This window comes from Topomyia yanbarensis, chromosome 2 (assembly GCF_030247195.1).
Source record: "Topomyia yanbarensis strain Yona2022 chromosome 2, ASM3024719v1, whole genome shotgun sequence".
Lineage (NCBI taxonomy): Eukaryota > Metazoa > Arthropoda > Insecta > Diptera > Culicidae > Topomyia > Topomyia yanbarensis.
Genome location: NC_080671.1, coordinates 99210475 through 99226555, shown reverse-complemented (window position 1 = coordinate 99226555; position 16081 = coordinate 99210475). Strand labels below are relative to the sequence as shown.

General features: G+C 36.0%; 1 protein-coding gene across 1 annotated transcript; it reads right to left on the bottom strand.

Moving 5' to 3' along the window:
- Positions 1-1713: 1713 nt before the first annotated feature.
- Positions 1714-3147, bottom strand: LOC131679612 (uncharacterized). Its single transcript, XM_058960350.1, has one exon. The coding sequence runs from the start codon at positions 3145-3147 to the stop codon at positions 1714-1716; it is 1434 nt and encodes a 477-aa protein (XP_058816333.1).
- Between the last annotated feature and the right edge of the window lie 12934 nt (positions 3148-16081).

Here is a 16081-nt window from a genome sequence, read left to right as displayed (position 1 = left end):
CCTTCCTTCCTCTGACAGGAGCGTTACCATGGGGTTCCGGCTCGATGATAATATTGCTGCTTTGTGAGATGGGACTCCATTCTGTTGAGGTTAGCTCGGTGGTCCTCCTACACGGACTTCCGTTCGTGAACAGGGGAGCGGACGGGGAATGGTTGTATTCGATGGACTGTGAGTGATCGTTGCAGTCTGGAAAGGCGCCAGAGGCGATAATCTGGTCTAGGTTGTGTGAATTGGGGAGGCGACTTACCCGGATGGGAGCCGGGTCCCCTGCATCGGCAGCCGCCGGAGGCTCGTCGACTATGGTCGGTACTACCCCGGACAGGGCCGATGCAGGGGGGAAGGCTTTCTCCCTGACTAAACAGCTGGCAATTTCGGATAATGTGTTGGAGGCTAAATCCTCTGTCGGCCTTCGATCAGGTCTGGTGCTACAAAGGTCATGAGGGGCGTACCTCGGTTGGGGGTGGTGCTCGAGTGGGCTAGCAGACTGCCCTTCCAGGGACCGCAGTGGGTATGGCAAGGGGCCCGCAGGGGTGGGGTTAGGTGTTACTTCGATCGGTTGCCAGTTGTGGAATCTCATTGGATGCCAGGAGCATCCGGCGATGGGACTTGGTGCCCGGTGGGCAGGGCTTTTGTTGTGGTCCCTTCCATTCGTTGGTTGCTTTGTGTTGGTGTTCGTCCTTAGGCATCGGTTTCCTTTCGTTGTTTGCCCGGCGACAAGGTAGGAGTGTGGATGGGCTGGATTGTCTAGAAGCGGTTCAGGGGCGTACGGCTGTTCTTTGATGGGAAAATGTATGTTGCAACTTACCCGGTGGGAAACCGGTTCCCCTGCACCGGCAGCTGCCGGAGGATCGTCGATTGTAGTCGGTACTACTCCGGACAGGGCCGATACAGGGGAGATGACTTTCTCCCTATCTAAACGGCTGGCGGTTTCGGATGATCTGTTTGAGGCTAAGCCCTCGGGCGGTCTTCTGTTGGATCTGGTGCATCTGGGGTTAGATGAGGCGTACCTCTGTCGGTGGTGGTGTTTAAGTGGACTGGCGGACTGCCCTTCCAGGGACCGCAGTGAGTATGGCAAGGGGCCCGCAAGGGTGGGGTTAGGTGTTACTTCAGTCGGTTGCCAATTGTGGAATCTCATTGGATGCCAGGAGCATCCGGCGATGGGGCTTGGTGCCCGGTGGGCTGGGATTTCGGTGTAATACTTATTATTTGTTGGTTGATATGTATTGGTGTTCGTCACTGGACGTTGGTTTCCCTTCGTTGTGTGCCAGGCGGGGGGGCAGGCGAGTTGATGTGCAGACCTGTCTGGAAACAGTTCAGAAACGTACGGCTGTTCGTTGGTTGTAGAAGGTGTGTTGCGACTTACCCGGGAGAGGGTCGGGTCCCCTGCACCGACAGCTGCCGGAGGATCGTCGACTGTGGTCGGTACTACCCCGGACAGGGCCGGTACAGGGGGTAAGGCTTTCTCCCTGACCAAGCAGCTGGCTGTTTCGGATGGTTTGTTGGGGACTATTTCCCTGCGTGAGCTACGGTGTTTCATGGGTTTGTTGGTATGGTGGTTGTTGTTTAGAACAGTGTCAGTTGCAGTTGTAGTTGGATCTTTTGTTCTTGTTGGGTCATTCACTTTTGCTGTTTGTTGTGTTTGTTGCATAGTTTGGTTTAGTGTTTTGTTTTGCTGGTTTGCGATTTAACTGCTGTTGGTATTTTCGTTGTTTTTCAATCCGAAATGAGTTCAGTGCAGTCCACGGGGTTTCCGCATTTTTTGTTCTGCGATTGATTAGGTTTTGGTTTTTTAGGTGCGGTTCCCTCCTGGGTGTTTCCGGTGGGGTTGCTTTGGTGTTCTTTGTTGATAGGGCTGCGAGATTTGTCTGTGCAATCGACACGGTGCTCTTGTTTGCTTCTGTTACGGCTGGATCTCCTTTCACCGGAGCATGGAGTTTCTGGGGTTGCTAGGTAGGTTTGCATTCTATCGGTCGAGGTTAATCTCGGGTCTCGGATGTTTGCCGGGGGGCCCATCGGCTTGGAGGATTCGCCTGCTTTTTTGGCAATAAGATGTTTTTTAATGTCTTCGAGAGATTTTCTTAACGCCGCCATTTCAGTTTTTAGTTCCTTATTTTCTTTTCTCGAGGAGGTTAATTCATCGTTGAGTCTTTTGATTTCATCGTCCTTGGGTGCCGCCGTCGATCGGTTTGCTACCAGTTTCTTGAGTTTGTCGACCTCCTCCGTTAGTGCGCGTATGGTTATGTCCCTTTCATCAGCTGTGGGCGTGAGGTTTTTTTTGAGAGCATCTGCAAAAGTATTTTTGTTGGTTGTTTGGTTGATCAGTGCTCTGGCTTCGGGGAACGTTAGATTTCTATCCGTTTTAAGTTTAATTATTTGGGCCTCCTTCATCTGAACAGGGCACTGTCGATCTCTGGCTGAATGCTTCTCACCGCAGTTAATGCATTTGCTCTCCTCATTGCACTTGACCCCCTTTATAACTTGGTGTTCCCCGCTGCAATTGAGGCAAACCTCCTTTTGATTGCATGCCTTTGACCCATGCCCAAACTTTCCGCAACGGAAGCATTGCATCGGGCTAGGGTAGTATCGTCTAATTTTTACGCGCACCATACCTAGAAAGATTTCTTCCGGCAAATGGGACCCGGAGAAAGAGAGTACCAGGAGCGGTGTGTTAACAGGGCTCTTGTCAACTATTTTGGTGATCCTTCGAACCTCTATGACCCTTTGCTCTTTCAGCGCTTCCAAGATGGACGACGTCTCCATGTTGGCGGTGTCAAGGTCAAATAGTAGGCCTTGGACTTTATTTAGGAAGGGATGCGGAATAATTTCGACCTTCTGTCCATCGGCTAACTGATCTATTTTCAGCAATCTGTCGTATGCCCTCTTGGAGGAGGTTCGGAGGGCGTATTGGGTACCTCTTGCTTTTTTCACCGCTGAGACATATTTTGTTGGTTCCGTTCCTAGGGCGTTCTTGAGGGTTAAGTGGATCAAGAATGGGTTAGTAGGGAGCTTCCCGCTTATCCCATTTTCGTCTCCAGCTGCGCGCAGTAACAGCGTTTGCTGGTCGATATTGTCGCCGGAGTTTAGGTACGATGGGATCGTCTGACTGGGTGATGGCCCCCCTCCCGGGGGCCATTGATTTGCACTCATAAAATCGGTTACACGATAATTTGTTTTCTTTGGAAAGAAATTACCTGGGAGTTGTGTGTTCCTACGTAGGGCAGTCTCCCCTATGTAGGTCGGTTCCTCTACTGTAGCACTACTGTACCCTAGAAGGTAGGACTCGTCCTTCTATAGTACCTCGTTCGGTTGGGGTTCGTCACTAGATACTCATAGAAGTCACTTCACACGCGCACACCGATTATCCGATTTGAATCTTTCCCGTTTAGGGTTCGCCACTTCACACGCGTACAAGTCGCCGACGGACAACGCTATTATGGGGGGGGGGGCAAGTTTTTAGTTAGTTTGAATTTTTAACTTGATGGAGTTCACCGATTTGAAATTCAACTTTTTGATGGAGGCGCGAGCAGTTTGCCTACTTACGATTCTGCGCTCCTGATACCTGCTACGATTTTCACTTCACTTTTTTTTCGCGGAAAAGCCGTAGTATGCCTGGAATTTGGCTGGTTCGGATCGGAGGCGATCCTTTGACGGCTTTGCCGTCCTTCGGGATAGCGCAGACCCGCCAGGAGGCGAAATACGGAGCACTTAGGTTTCGCACTACTGATCAGCTGATGGGGCACTTCACTCGCGTAACTATTACTGGGGTATCGAAATACCGCGGCTATTGGTGTTGGATGGCTGAGGCCGAGATTGAAAAAGAAATCCGGGTGGCGCAGGCCGAGCACTTGGTTGTTCGAACAAGAACAGGGCCAGAGCAAAAAGATTACTCAACCGATCACTCCGGGTGGTTGATACGATCTGTGGGCTGGAAGACTCTTTATGGCATGCAGCTCAACAATATGGATATTTTCGGAATTGTCTTGACGAGTAGGAAACGAATGTCGATGTTTGACGTCATTCTGAAATTCAAGATGGCGACTTCACCGAAATTCTCTATGAGCTAATCAATATGAATTTACCAATTAACGCGGTATCTCCCGCATAAAAAACCTAGGTGATCATCCTAAACTTCCTCGAATATTAGATATTATCATAAACCAGCGTGCAAAATATTTTTTATGTTCATCTAGTAGAGTGAGGTGAGAAAGAGAAAGATGTGGTGTGAGTTTAAAGTTTGAATTAATTGAAACTAAACACATTGCTAAAATTCAAGTTAATTCAACTGTTTAATTAAAACTATTTGTTCTACAACTTCAACTTCACATTTATACGTATGTATCATACTATTAACAAATCAAAACATAGTTCAATTCTTTTGTGAAAATATGTAAACGATCTTGTAACACATGATCGCTATCGTAAATAATGCGGGTTCGTTTGCGTTTCTGCAGATTGCCATGGACCTATGGCTCCTCGTTGTCAAGCTGTAAATTATCGGAAGCTTTTTTTCAGCGTTTACAACAGCAATTCCATGAAAAAAGTTATACGATCTCTCAGAATTCGGCAATATTTTGTAGAATGGTTCCTTACCGAAAAATATTAGATACAAATTTTTTTATTTCGTCGTTAGGGTGTCACTTTCCACGTTAGACTGGTTCAAAAAATCGTGATTTTTCAAAAACTGAATATTTTAAAAATTCATAACTTTTGAACCGCTGAATCGATTTTTATGGGAAGTTTCAAGAAAAAATCATTAACTTTAAAAAATATTGAGTTTTGTACGAACAAAATACGCATTAATCGGTTTTTCTAGATTTTCACTGCAAGGTTCCTTGAATACTCCATACTTTAATATTTTATTTGAAAAATCATTCAATTCTACACAACATCTCCAAACATATTTGAGAGTCAGATCTAGAGGTTTCGGAGATGTAATTTTTTGAAAATAAAAATTCTATGTATACACCCCACATGCATGGAAACGATGAAACCCCATGGTAGTTCACCATACTCCTCCAGCGAGTCACAGCAGCTGTGAATAAAGAAATCTATGATTTACTTACAAGCTGGGTGCATCATTCGTTTTAACCTGGGGGCTGTCCATTAGCCACGTAGAATAAATATTCAAACATTGCAGACCCTCGCGTTCAAAATATTTTTACCGAGCGTCATCTTTGGTTAGAAATTCCACTTCAATAAACATCCATGTGGTTTTAAAAGGGTCATATTTCGGCATTATTTATTTTTGTATCAAAAATCCTAAAGAAGCATCAAGAGAAATAAGTAAAATATATTTATTTATATTTGAATTTGAATTTTTATTCCACGTTATTAATGGACAGCCCCCAGGTTGAAACGAATGTTGCACCCAGCTTGTAAGTAAATCATAGATTACTTTATTCACAACTGCTGTGACTCGCTGGAGGTATATGGTGCAAAAACATGCGGTTTCATCGTTTCCATGCATGTGGGGTGTATACATAGACTTTTGATGTTTAAAAAATTATTTTTCCGAAACCTCCAATCTGACTCTAAAATATGTTTGGAGATGTTGTGTAGAATTGAATGATCTTTCAAATAATAATATAAAAGAATGGAGTATTCAAGGACCCTCGCAGTGAAAATCAAGAAAAACCATTTAATGCGCATTTTGTTCGTACAAAACTCAATATCTTTTAAAGTTAATATTTTTTTCTTGAAACTACACTTAAATGCCTTTCTTTTGACCTATAACCCAAATCGGTTCAGCGATTCAAAAGTTATAAATTTTTAAAAAGTTCAATTTTTGAAAAATCATGATTTTTTGAACAAGTCTAAAGTAGAAAGGGACACCCTAATGACGAAATAAAAAAATATGTATCTTTTATTTTTCGGTAAGGGACGATTCTACCAAATATTGCATAATTCTGAGAGATCGCATAACTTTTTTTTAATGAAATTGCTGTACAAGCTCTGTATAACGAAGTGAACAGTACCTTTGATCATTACGGAAAGAAAATGCTCGTTCGATGCAGGTATCGTGAGTCAAAAAGAAATTCTCATCGCACTCATCTGGATGAACACTTAAAACTATTTTGCGTTTCGCTGGTGTTTTTAGATCTTATTAGTGTTGAAGATCAGCCAGGTTTTTTATGCGAGAGGTACCGCGTCAATCGAATAAATCATATAAGAGAATTTCGCCAAACCGACCTTTGTCTCCTACTTGAAGTGAGGGTTAGGATATTTTTTTACCATTTTTTTTGTTAACCATTTTTGTTAACGACCTATTGAGTCAATTTGTCAACAGTTGTTACGGCATTTAATTAGCAAGGGACTGGAAGTATATTTTTCAATATTTAGAGCCATAGTACTCAAGGGAGAGCAAGGAGTTGAAGGGAGAAAGTTTAAAAAAGCGTGGAATTGTGATGCCACTGAACTGGTAATAGTGGCAAGACACCAGATCAAGAAAAACAAGTTGAACCGTTTCAGCGCATCTACAAGTCGCTTGCTAAATCAGAAGCATTATCTTCGTTCGTACATTCTAATAATATATTTCTACTCATTTAGATTCAGCGTCTTCTACACCTTGCACACGTGTAGTTTAAAATAGCTTGCATTTTCTAGCTCCATCAATGGTTGTCATATTCGGTTAGCATATAAATACTTGCAATTTAAATAACACAAGTCAAATGGTTCAATAATGTCAATACTAAAGTAATTCGAGTTCTTAAATATGGATGAGCACAGTCATTTCAGCATCGCTCGCTTCCGAAAAAAGGAAGAGAATACAACGTATCATCGTGTCTCTTGCTGCAAAGGAGAATTACTTATAGATATCCCAGTTTTTTTTTTTATTAAATTGTTGAAAGTTATCCGATTGCTGACATTAACCATCTCTAGTTGTTGCTGCTTGTTCGTAAGTAAGGTATGAACAACAAAATAAACTCACAAACAAAATATTACGTTTCTGAAGCGTTTTCGTTTATTGATTCGTGCGACGCGTTTATTTTGAGATTTCTGTAACAACCCTAAACTTGTTCGATGTTACTTATTTCTGAAATGATCACTGCATTTTCTAAGCCAATTCCTTTGCCAATTTAAAAATTGAAGGCGAAAAGAAAAAAATTGAATACGATTTACTAAGCAAATACTAAAAAAATTCTTTTTGGTTAAAAATATTTAGCTCTTCATATTTTTACACTCATCATCAAAGAAGAGATTTCAGCTTTTTAAAATAAAGTTTGTTCGATTGCAGAATTCGGATCGTTTTACTACACTTTCGGAAAGTTGTTGCACTTAACGCATGAAAGTCATACGAATAGCTAAGATGCAAAGTGCTTTCGAAATTGTCGTTTTCACTTAACCAGAATAAGAGGATCGGAGCGCAATTTCGAAAACGCTTGTTTTGAGTCTACGGGAAAGATAACACATGTGGATCCATTCCTATGGATGGATTTTTTTCCTCCCTTTACTTCCTGATTTCGGATCATCTCTCTTTTTATTCCATAACCAACAAAAAAGAAAGAAAGACAATGCTTCGCTACATGTTTAATAATCGAAACGAATCGGTAAAATGATGGAAGATGCAACCAGTCGCAACATTTTAGTCGCACTACTGAATTGCCGATTGCTGTCTCTCTGTTGTTTCATCGCGTTGTATTTACACTTTCGTGGGCATCAATTGACAGTCACAGAAAGCGGCTTAAATGCTGTTACTGGTTCCAATGTTCTTCGTGTGAACATAGACAAAGAGCACAAATTGATTGATTGACAATCTTTGATTTAATAGCAGTTGGCATTCGATTGAAGAAGCGATACTGTCCCGACAATTTGTCCTTTGACTGCTGCATACCATGCAAAACAATTGAAAAACAAATCCTTCACGGGTTATGAAATAATCATAAGAACTTCCATCATAAAACGCATTTAAAGTTACAGTCCACCGCACAGTGATTCCACTCCATACAGAAGTTGGCAATAACCCAAAAGGTGTACAAAAACATTTATTTGATAACTTTTTCCCATGATTTCAGGTCTCTGAATCGATTTCCAACATAATCTTATTCGAGAAATGCATGATTTTAATCATGCTGAATGAGCAAACAATTAAACGCATGCTCTCTTTATGAAAATGGATGTTGCATTTTCGATGCAATAATCGCTATCTGTGGCAATCAGAAATTTTAATTCCGGTAGTCGATAACGATACGAAACTCACCAAAACAAATAGCTGTGGATTTTTTTTTAAATAATTAGGAATCAATCTTTCATAAATATTTATGCAGTACAATAATAACCCGATATTATGAACTAACCGTAACTTCTTTGTTAATCGAATGGAAAAATTAATAAAATCGAAATATACATGATTTTTTTTTTTCAAACAATCAGTGAATAATTTCAAACTGGTTGGTTGCAGAAAATAGGAACCCCAATTTTCAATAAATGCAGATATTTTAATTTTGCAGAACCCTGCGATAACTTGTTGTCAAACTTTAAATCTTTGGATCGCTCTGAAAGAGTTCAAGTTCCTTGTAGAGAGAACGAATTCTATAAGTGAGTGGCGAATCTGCCTGAAAGTGAGATTAGCAATTATTCGATTTAATATAGACAGGAAATTGTAACTTCCCACAAAAAATATTTTTTCATAAGAAACTTTTTTGAAGGTACTTTACCTCGTACAGACTTCAAAGCAATTAAACTATTAATATATTTTGACGAAAAGATATTACAGGGTATAAATCAAGATATTTAAGATATTCAAGAAATTCATTATATATTGAACATTGTAGTCACAAAAATTAGTTTTATTTGGCTATTTGGCCTAGTTAAAACGCGAAATAAGAATAATTGTGTACCATATTCAAAATTATCGAAACCATCACTTTTAACATTTGCCATATTTCAAAACAGTTCCAAGCAATAAAAAAAACTATTGAAATTCGAGATCAGCTTAGGCTAAGCTTTAAAAATTAATAAAAGATTATAGTAATATTCTTGATACCTACACCTTATCACACAGTTACCAACCATAAAAATGGGGATTTGGCGAAGATATTTTTTTTTCGAGAACGATGACGACTTTTCTTAAAAAACGGTTTTTGGGAGCTTTCATATTTGGACAAGTGTAAATGGTTAAAATTGAAATTGTGTAATTATAAACAGTCTCTGAAAATTTCAGATCGATTGGTTCAGCGGTATTTAGAATATTTTAGTCATCACGCGGTCACTTTTCGAAAAGTCGTCTCGAGATAATCACGTTGTTTAATTTATTCACATTTCAATGAAAACGTACCCGAACGTAGAGCACAGAAGACTATTATTTGTTTGATCCCGTTGATTTGAAACACGGCACAACAATACTTAAAGTTTGAAACAGGTCTCCGGAAATACACTGTGATATAGCTTGCACCCATGTATACCCCATGAACTTCAGAGTGCTCAGTTCGCCATGAAAAGTTCACCAAACGCTATTGAGGATATGATACTCACAAATATATGAAAATTATTTTCGGTTTTTGGCCAAGCACAACATATATAAATCCTTAAGGTAAAATAGTAAAAGTATGTATTTATCGAGCAATTTTTAATGAAATGATCATCTGACTGTAATGCAACAGTCTGCGTTTTGGCTCATATAAATGTCGAATTTTGATTGCATTAATCGTAATTCTCAGCGGTCAGTAATCATAAAAAAACTCAACAAAACTACCGACTGTAAAAATGTTATTAGAAAATTTTCATTCTCAGCAAAGTTACAATCTAAACAATCTTTTTTGAAGACATTAATTCTCTACCTTGAATAGACTTCCAAATTTATCGCAATATTTATTAAAGTCTCCAAAAATAAGTTTTCACAATATTTTAATACAACATAATGTTTCTGAATAAAGTATCCCTATATTACTAACCGTTTTCTTTGTGATAAATTCGTGTACAAACAAGCATTTCAAGCACTTTTGAACAATAGAAAAATAATGAATTTGATAAATTATTTCGTATTAATCCCATTTCTGTACAGACTCCTAATAGTGTTACCCAAAAAGTGCCGAAATGTACTTAATGAAAGGACAATGTATCTCTGCCATTCATGCGATTGATATTTCCCTCTGGATTCAATTATTGTATAGGAATAACAAATAGAAATATGCTAGTTTAGGATTAAACACATAATTGAGCTATTTTTGTAAATGACAAGTTTAAATGATTAAATTATAAACAAACTATGAAATTATAAAATAAAATAAAAATAAGAATGTGGAAAAGAATGGAATGGAAGTACCGGCAGGCTTTTTGGTACTTTATGTAACCACTTTTCCAAAAACTTGTAAACAAACTTTCAAAAAGACGAATTTTGCGCTAAATCATATTCAGAGTTGGCAGCACCCTCTCAGATTTTAATGAAATTTTCTGTACATAAAGACTTTGTCACAAAAAGCCACTTTGCATACTTTGTTTTTCCAAAAATGATCTTGACTGTATTTTGAAAAAACTTTTTTTACCAATTTTTTTCAAATGGCTATAGTCTAAAAATGACAAGTCCTACAAAAAAATGTTAAACAAGTGATTTGCACAAAATTAGTCAAATAAGAAATAAAAAGATTGAAAAAATTCTTCATTGGCTCCTACACTGAAAAAAAAATCGATTTTAAAAATTTTAAGTCGGTTTGCAAATAAAAACCCATTTTTGATTTGGATGAAATTTTGTTCCAAGATAGGTAATTATGTTCCCTACTTACCGTCAAAAATTCAAGTTTGTCACTTTTAAGGAAAAAAGTTAATAAAAAAAACTTTTCCTTGACCAAACTGATTTTTTTCTTCAGTATATTTTTATCTAAAACTAAATCAATGAAAGCCATAATCATCTCAGACTCCAATAAAACTTGGTTTGTGAGAAGATGTTGTCTAATTTAGCAACAAAGCATATTTTTATTTAGGGGTTAAGTACTTTTTCATTTTTCATAAGATCTAAATTTTTTTATTACTTTATCTGAAAGTACAACTCCTTGAGAATGTTTTCCCATATTCTTATAGAGATCCGAGAAATAGATCGAAAGTTACAGTGCTTCCAAGCGCGCTTCGTCCACCAAGAGCAGTGGTAATTTGAAATTTTAAACTCGATTATCTCGAAATGTAGTTTTACTAAAAGTGGTTTTTTCGCGATCACGATTGTCGAAAAACTACTGAATCAATTTTCTTATTTTTTCAATTGATCGTAATAAATTTTTCGCGTACCTTAACGATTCTTTTTTCATTCATAAATTTTTGTTTCATGGATAAATTTTTTTTAATACAATTTTTAGAGCTTAAAACAGCGTTTTTTACTAAAAACGTTCTCGAATGCAGGAAAAAGTTATTTTTTATTCAACTAATCGTAAAGGTACGGGGAATACTCATATACTAATGGAATTTTTTGAGTTTTGAGATTTTAGATGATCTATTGCTCTTCAATCGTGATCACCGCAAACCTCTTAAATAAAAACGGTTTTCGGAAAAAGCCATAACTCCACCAATTATCAAAATATTTTTATAAACGTATGCTTGTTTATTTCAGTGAAAAGTGTACTACCAAAATATTATAAGTTTGATGTAATGAAATAATTGCTTTATTCATTTACATAAATTCAAATTTTCTTGACATTTTTATCATTAAAACGTATGTAACTCCTTAATCAAGAATCCCATTAAAAAGAGTTTACGTCATTAAACGAATATTTCATTATCACTTCTTTATTTTCTTGTTAGTGCTGAGGAAGAATCAGAGAAAGAAAAAAAACCACCACAACATTATGTATTGAATTTTATATATAACATTTGTCTTAGAATTATTTTCAAGCATGCTATTTTGTACTATTTTTATGCAAGGAAAATATTTTTGGTTCATCTTTTGAATTAGAAAACCTTTTCTACTTCGCCTCTAGGAATAGGCACAAAACTGTGGAATTTTTGAGTACCAGATATTGTTTTGGAGTTATTATACAGCTCTTCGAATTCTTTTGACATTTTGTTGTGAATATATAGCAGAACATTAATTTTGTGATATTTTTATCACTTTGTTCAACTGCTCAGTTATATAACTCTCGGGGAGTTGTTATGGTATATCCATAGTCGCGAGCAAGACTGGATGTTTTTGCCATTCGCTTGAGAGTACCACCAATAGCATCACAGGGTCCTTTTCCATGGGATGCTGCAACAAAATGCCATTCTGCGCTTAACTCATACTTTGATTGGAATCTACACAAGCTTGCGAAGTTTTTCTTATTTTTGTATTGTGCTACTGCTCCATCAGACATAAAATAAATTTTAGAAATTTATTAGTTTTGAGAGGAACAAATGAACTGCAGTCTTCATGTCTTCCAGTCTTCTAGTCTTCCAGTCTTCCAATCTTCCAGTCTTCCAATCTTCCAGTCTTCTGATCTTCCAATCTTCCAACCTTCCAGTCTTTATTCAAGTTTGTTATGAATATATACCAAGTTCGTTACTGATACTTTTTGCATGTATCAGGCAACTAGCAGCTGGGAAAATGGAATCTGAGATGATTATGACTTTCATTGGTTTAATTTTCGATAAAAATGCACTGAAAAAAGTCAGTTTAGTTTGGACAAGGAAAATTTTTATTCAAATAACTTTTCAAATAAATTTCATCCAAATCGAAAATGGGTATTTTTGTAAATCGACTTTAAATTTTTAAAATCGATTTTTTTCAGTGTAGGAGTCAACGAAGAATTTTTTCAATATTTTTATTCAAAAATTTGACTAATTTTATGAAAATCACTCCTACAACATTTTTTAGGACTTGTCATTTTTAGACTATAGCCATTTGAAAAAAAGTTGGTAAAGAAAGTTTGGCCCTTTTCAAAAGACAGTCTAGATCATTTTTGGAAAAACAAAGTATGCAAAGTGGCTTTTTGTGACAAAGTTTTCATGTACAGTAAGTTTCATTAAAATCTGAGAGGGTTCTGCCAACATTTGTTCGAGTTGGCGCGAAATTCGTCAAAATGCTCATATTTAGAGATTGTTGAAATTATGACAAAAAAATTTATCTTTAATTTTTCATTTTTTATTGATTATACATATAATATAGGCATTTATTTTTGACTTTATTCTTTACTATATTTTATTCTATGTACTTTGATGATTTGCTAATTTTATTTGTTATTTTTGCTCATTTTGTTTATTAGATTCATTTTTGTATTTTATTAATTTGAATCGTTTGATCAAGAACAGAAATTTTATATGATGTTTAAATTTATTGATTTTTATGAAATTTATTCATGTAATCATTTTTATTCCTATCACTTATGAATTCATTTTAATCATTTTGTTTATTTTTTTATTGTTTATTTAAATTGTTCTTTAATTTTTTCCATCATTTTATTTATTTGTGTTATTCTTTTTAATTTATTTTGATGTAATTTCCTTGTTTTATTTAATTAATTTTATTAAATTTCCTCATATTATTCATTTTGTCCATATTGCTAATTTTATTTGCTTAATTCATATCATTAGTTCTTTTTACTTTAATTATTTTATTCGATTAATTCATTTTATTTGTTATATAAATTTTATTCATAAATTCATTTGGTTGGTTCTACTCCTTATATTTATATGCTATTCATTTCCCTGTCTTCTAGCCGTGAGGTCGAATTTCGAGCATCGTTTTCCAGGATGTATTTATTGCGGTTTTTTTTATTTCCCTGATCAAAAAAATTAACTGTTTCTTTTACCTAGAATCCCAAATAGCTCGTGTCTGGCCATAGTAACACTTTTTAAATCAAAACTCGTAAACACACGATATACTAAAAATTTTAGAACGGAACATGCCTACACAAACGAAAACACGACTTTATAGAAAACGCATAATAAAATTAAAGTTTAAATAGAATATTATTATTGAAACTTACCATTTAATCGGTTTTGCCAGGGTAATAGATATTCCATACATATATAGATATTATATAGGTATAGATTACAAATATGTAAAACAAAAAAAAAATTTTTTTGAAATCGCCCAACCAGAATTTGTTCATGAGTAAAGCCATGTCAAGTGATCCTCGATTTTTTCGCAAAATCACCGATTTTCATGAGATATGTTTTATTGTATAGGGATTATGGTAAACAGCTTTTGGTATAAATATTTCGTTAAAACTCCTTTTTTCCTTTGAGATATTAACCCTTAAACTTTATTGCATGATAAAATTGTAAAATTTATATCTCAAAACCTACTAAAGATAATTAAATGAATTTTTGTACACTTATGGAATGATATTTACACTATCTCATAAAAATAATTTTATAATATAGTTATGTGAATAACGGTACTTTGCATCTACTTAAAAATTTTAATTGTATTTTTTCTTGCGTTCTTCACGCTAAAAAATTTCAAACGGTATGTCAAATTACGCGTCAATCTCTCACCTTCAATAATCTGTATTGATAATTTTTCATTTTTGTTTCTATCGAGAGTTATGGATGATTTTGTAACGGTGCGTACCATCAACGCACGGCCCACTTTGATGCAGCCCGGTGTAACTTACACATTGGCAACGCCGCATGTCCCAACGTCCTACTGCGCATCGCGTAGGAAACGTGCATCGCATGAGTAAATAAAACCACATCTCTAGATTGGTGCTAAAGACCAAACTTTTATATACGGATTATCAAAGGTTAAGGTTTTCTGGATATTTTGAGATACTTTTAGATTTTTTTTTGACCGAGGTGCACAACAAAAACAATTTTGTTTAATGAATACTTTTTTATTATAATTTAACGTTACTAGAAATTAAACTGTATCGCAAAGAACCGAAACATAACTCATATAATACGCTTATGTTATTGCCATCTTCGAAGACACTTTTGTTATGGCATTTTCGTTTTTGACAGTGTACACCAGTATTGTCGGGGCTATACTCATTCAAACTTCAGTCTATCTCTTTTTTTCACTATACCGGTGAATACCAGGTTAAAAACGAAAACGTTATTAGTCGATGTTTCATCCAAATTCATTACTAGTCTACAACATTATGCAGGAAAATGGAACATTTTATGAAAACAGCATTTTACTTCGCTTGTTTATGTCCACTGAGTGATCTTACTTATAAACAACGAATTGTCTTGCAAAAAAAATTACTTTGAATCTGTTTTCAATCGCATTGGCATGTTTTCTTTATCGCTATTGCTTCTGTCAATTCTGTTAATTAGTGGTTCTCCAAGTTCTAGTAAGATATTATTTACTTCATCAAATTTCAGTAAATCATGAACGATTTATAATTCAAAATCTTCATTACTTTTTTAACGAAATACAGTATTCGGTTGGTCGAACCATATTTATAACATAAAAACAAACGAATGTTTTGTGAGCAAATATACTGTGCTAACACCTAGACAGAACCAACTGACGATAAAAAGTGGTAAAATATGTCAATTTGCAAAAAAAAGTCATATACATGCAGATTCAAACATGCCCATTGCTCAAGTTTGCACAGCAACTGCCAACATCCGAGCGCGCCGGTTTGAGAGTTTGAATGACAGAAAATTAAATAATTCCTGAAAAATATAACACTAAAAACCATGCAAATTACTCGGAATATGTTCACCTTTAAACATCCGCACAGAAAAGCTTATCTTTTTGCTCTAATATCGAAGATGGCAATTTTGGGCATAAGGTATGCTCTGCCAAAGCGATACGCAGTAGGACATTGCTACATGCGGCGTTGCCAATATGTAAGTTCGCGCGGGCTGCATCAAAGTGGGCCGTGCGTTGATGGTACGCACCGTTACAAAATCATCCATAACTCTCGATAGAAACAAAAATGAAAAATTATTAATACAGATTATTGAAGGTGAGAGATTGACGCGTAATTTCACATATCTTTTGAAATTTTTTAGCGTGAAGAACACAAGAAAAAATACAATTGAAATTTTTAAGTAGATGAAAAGTACCGTTATTCACATAATTAAATTGTAAAATTATTTTTATGAGATAGTGTAAATATCATTCCATAAGTGTACAAAAACTCATTCAATTATCTTCAGTAGGTTTTGAGATATAAAATTTACAATTTTATCATGCAATAAAGTTTAAGGGTTAATATCTCAAAGG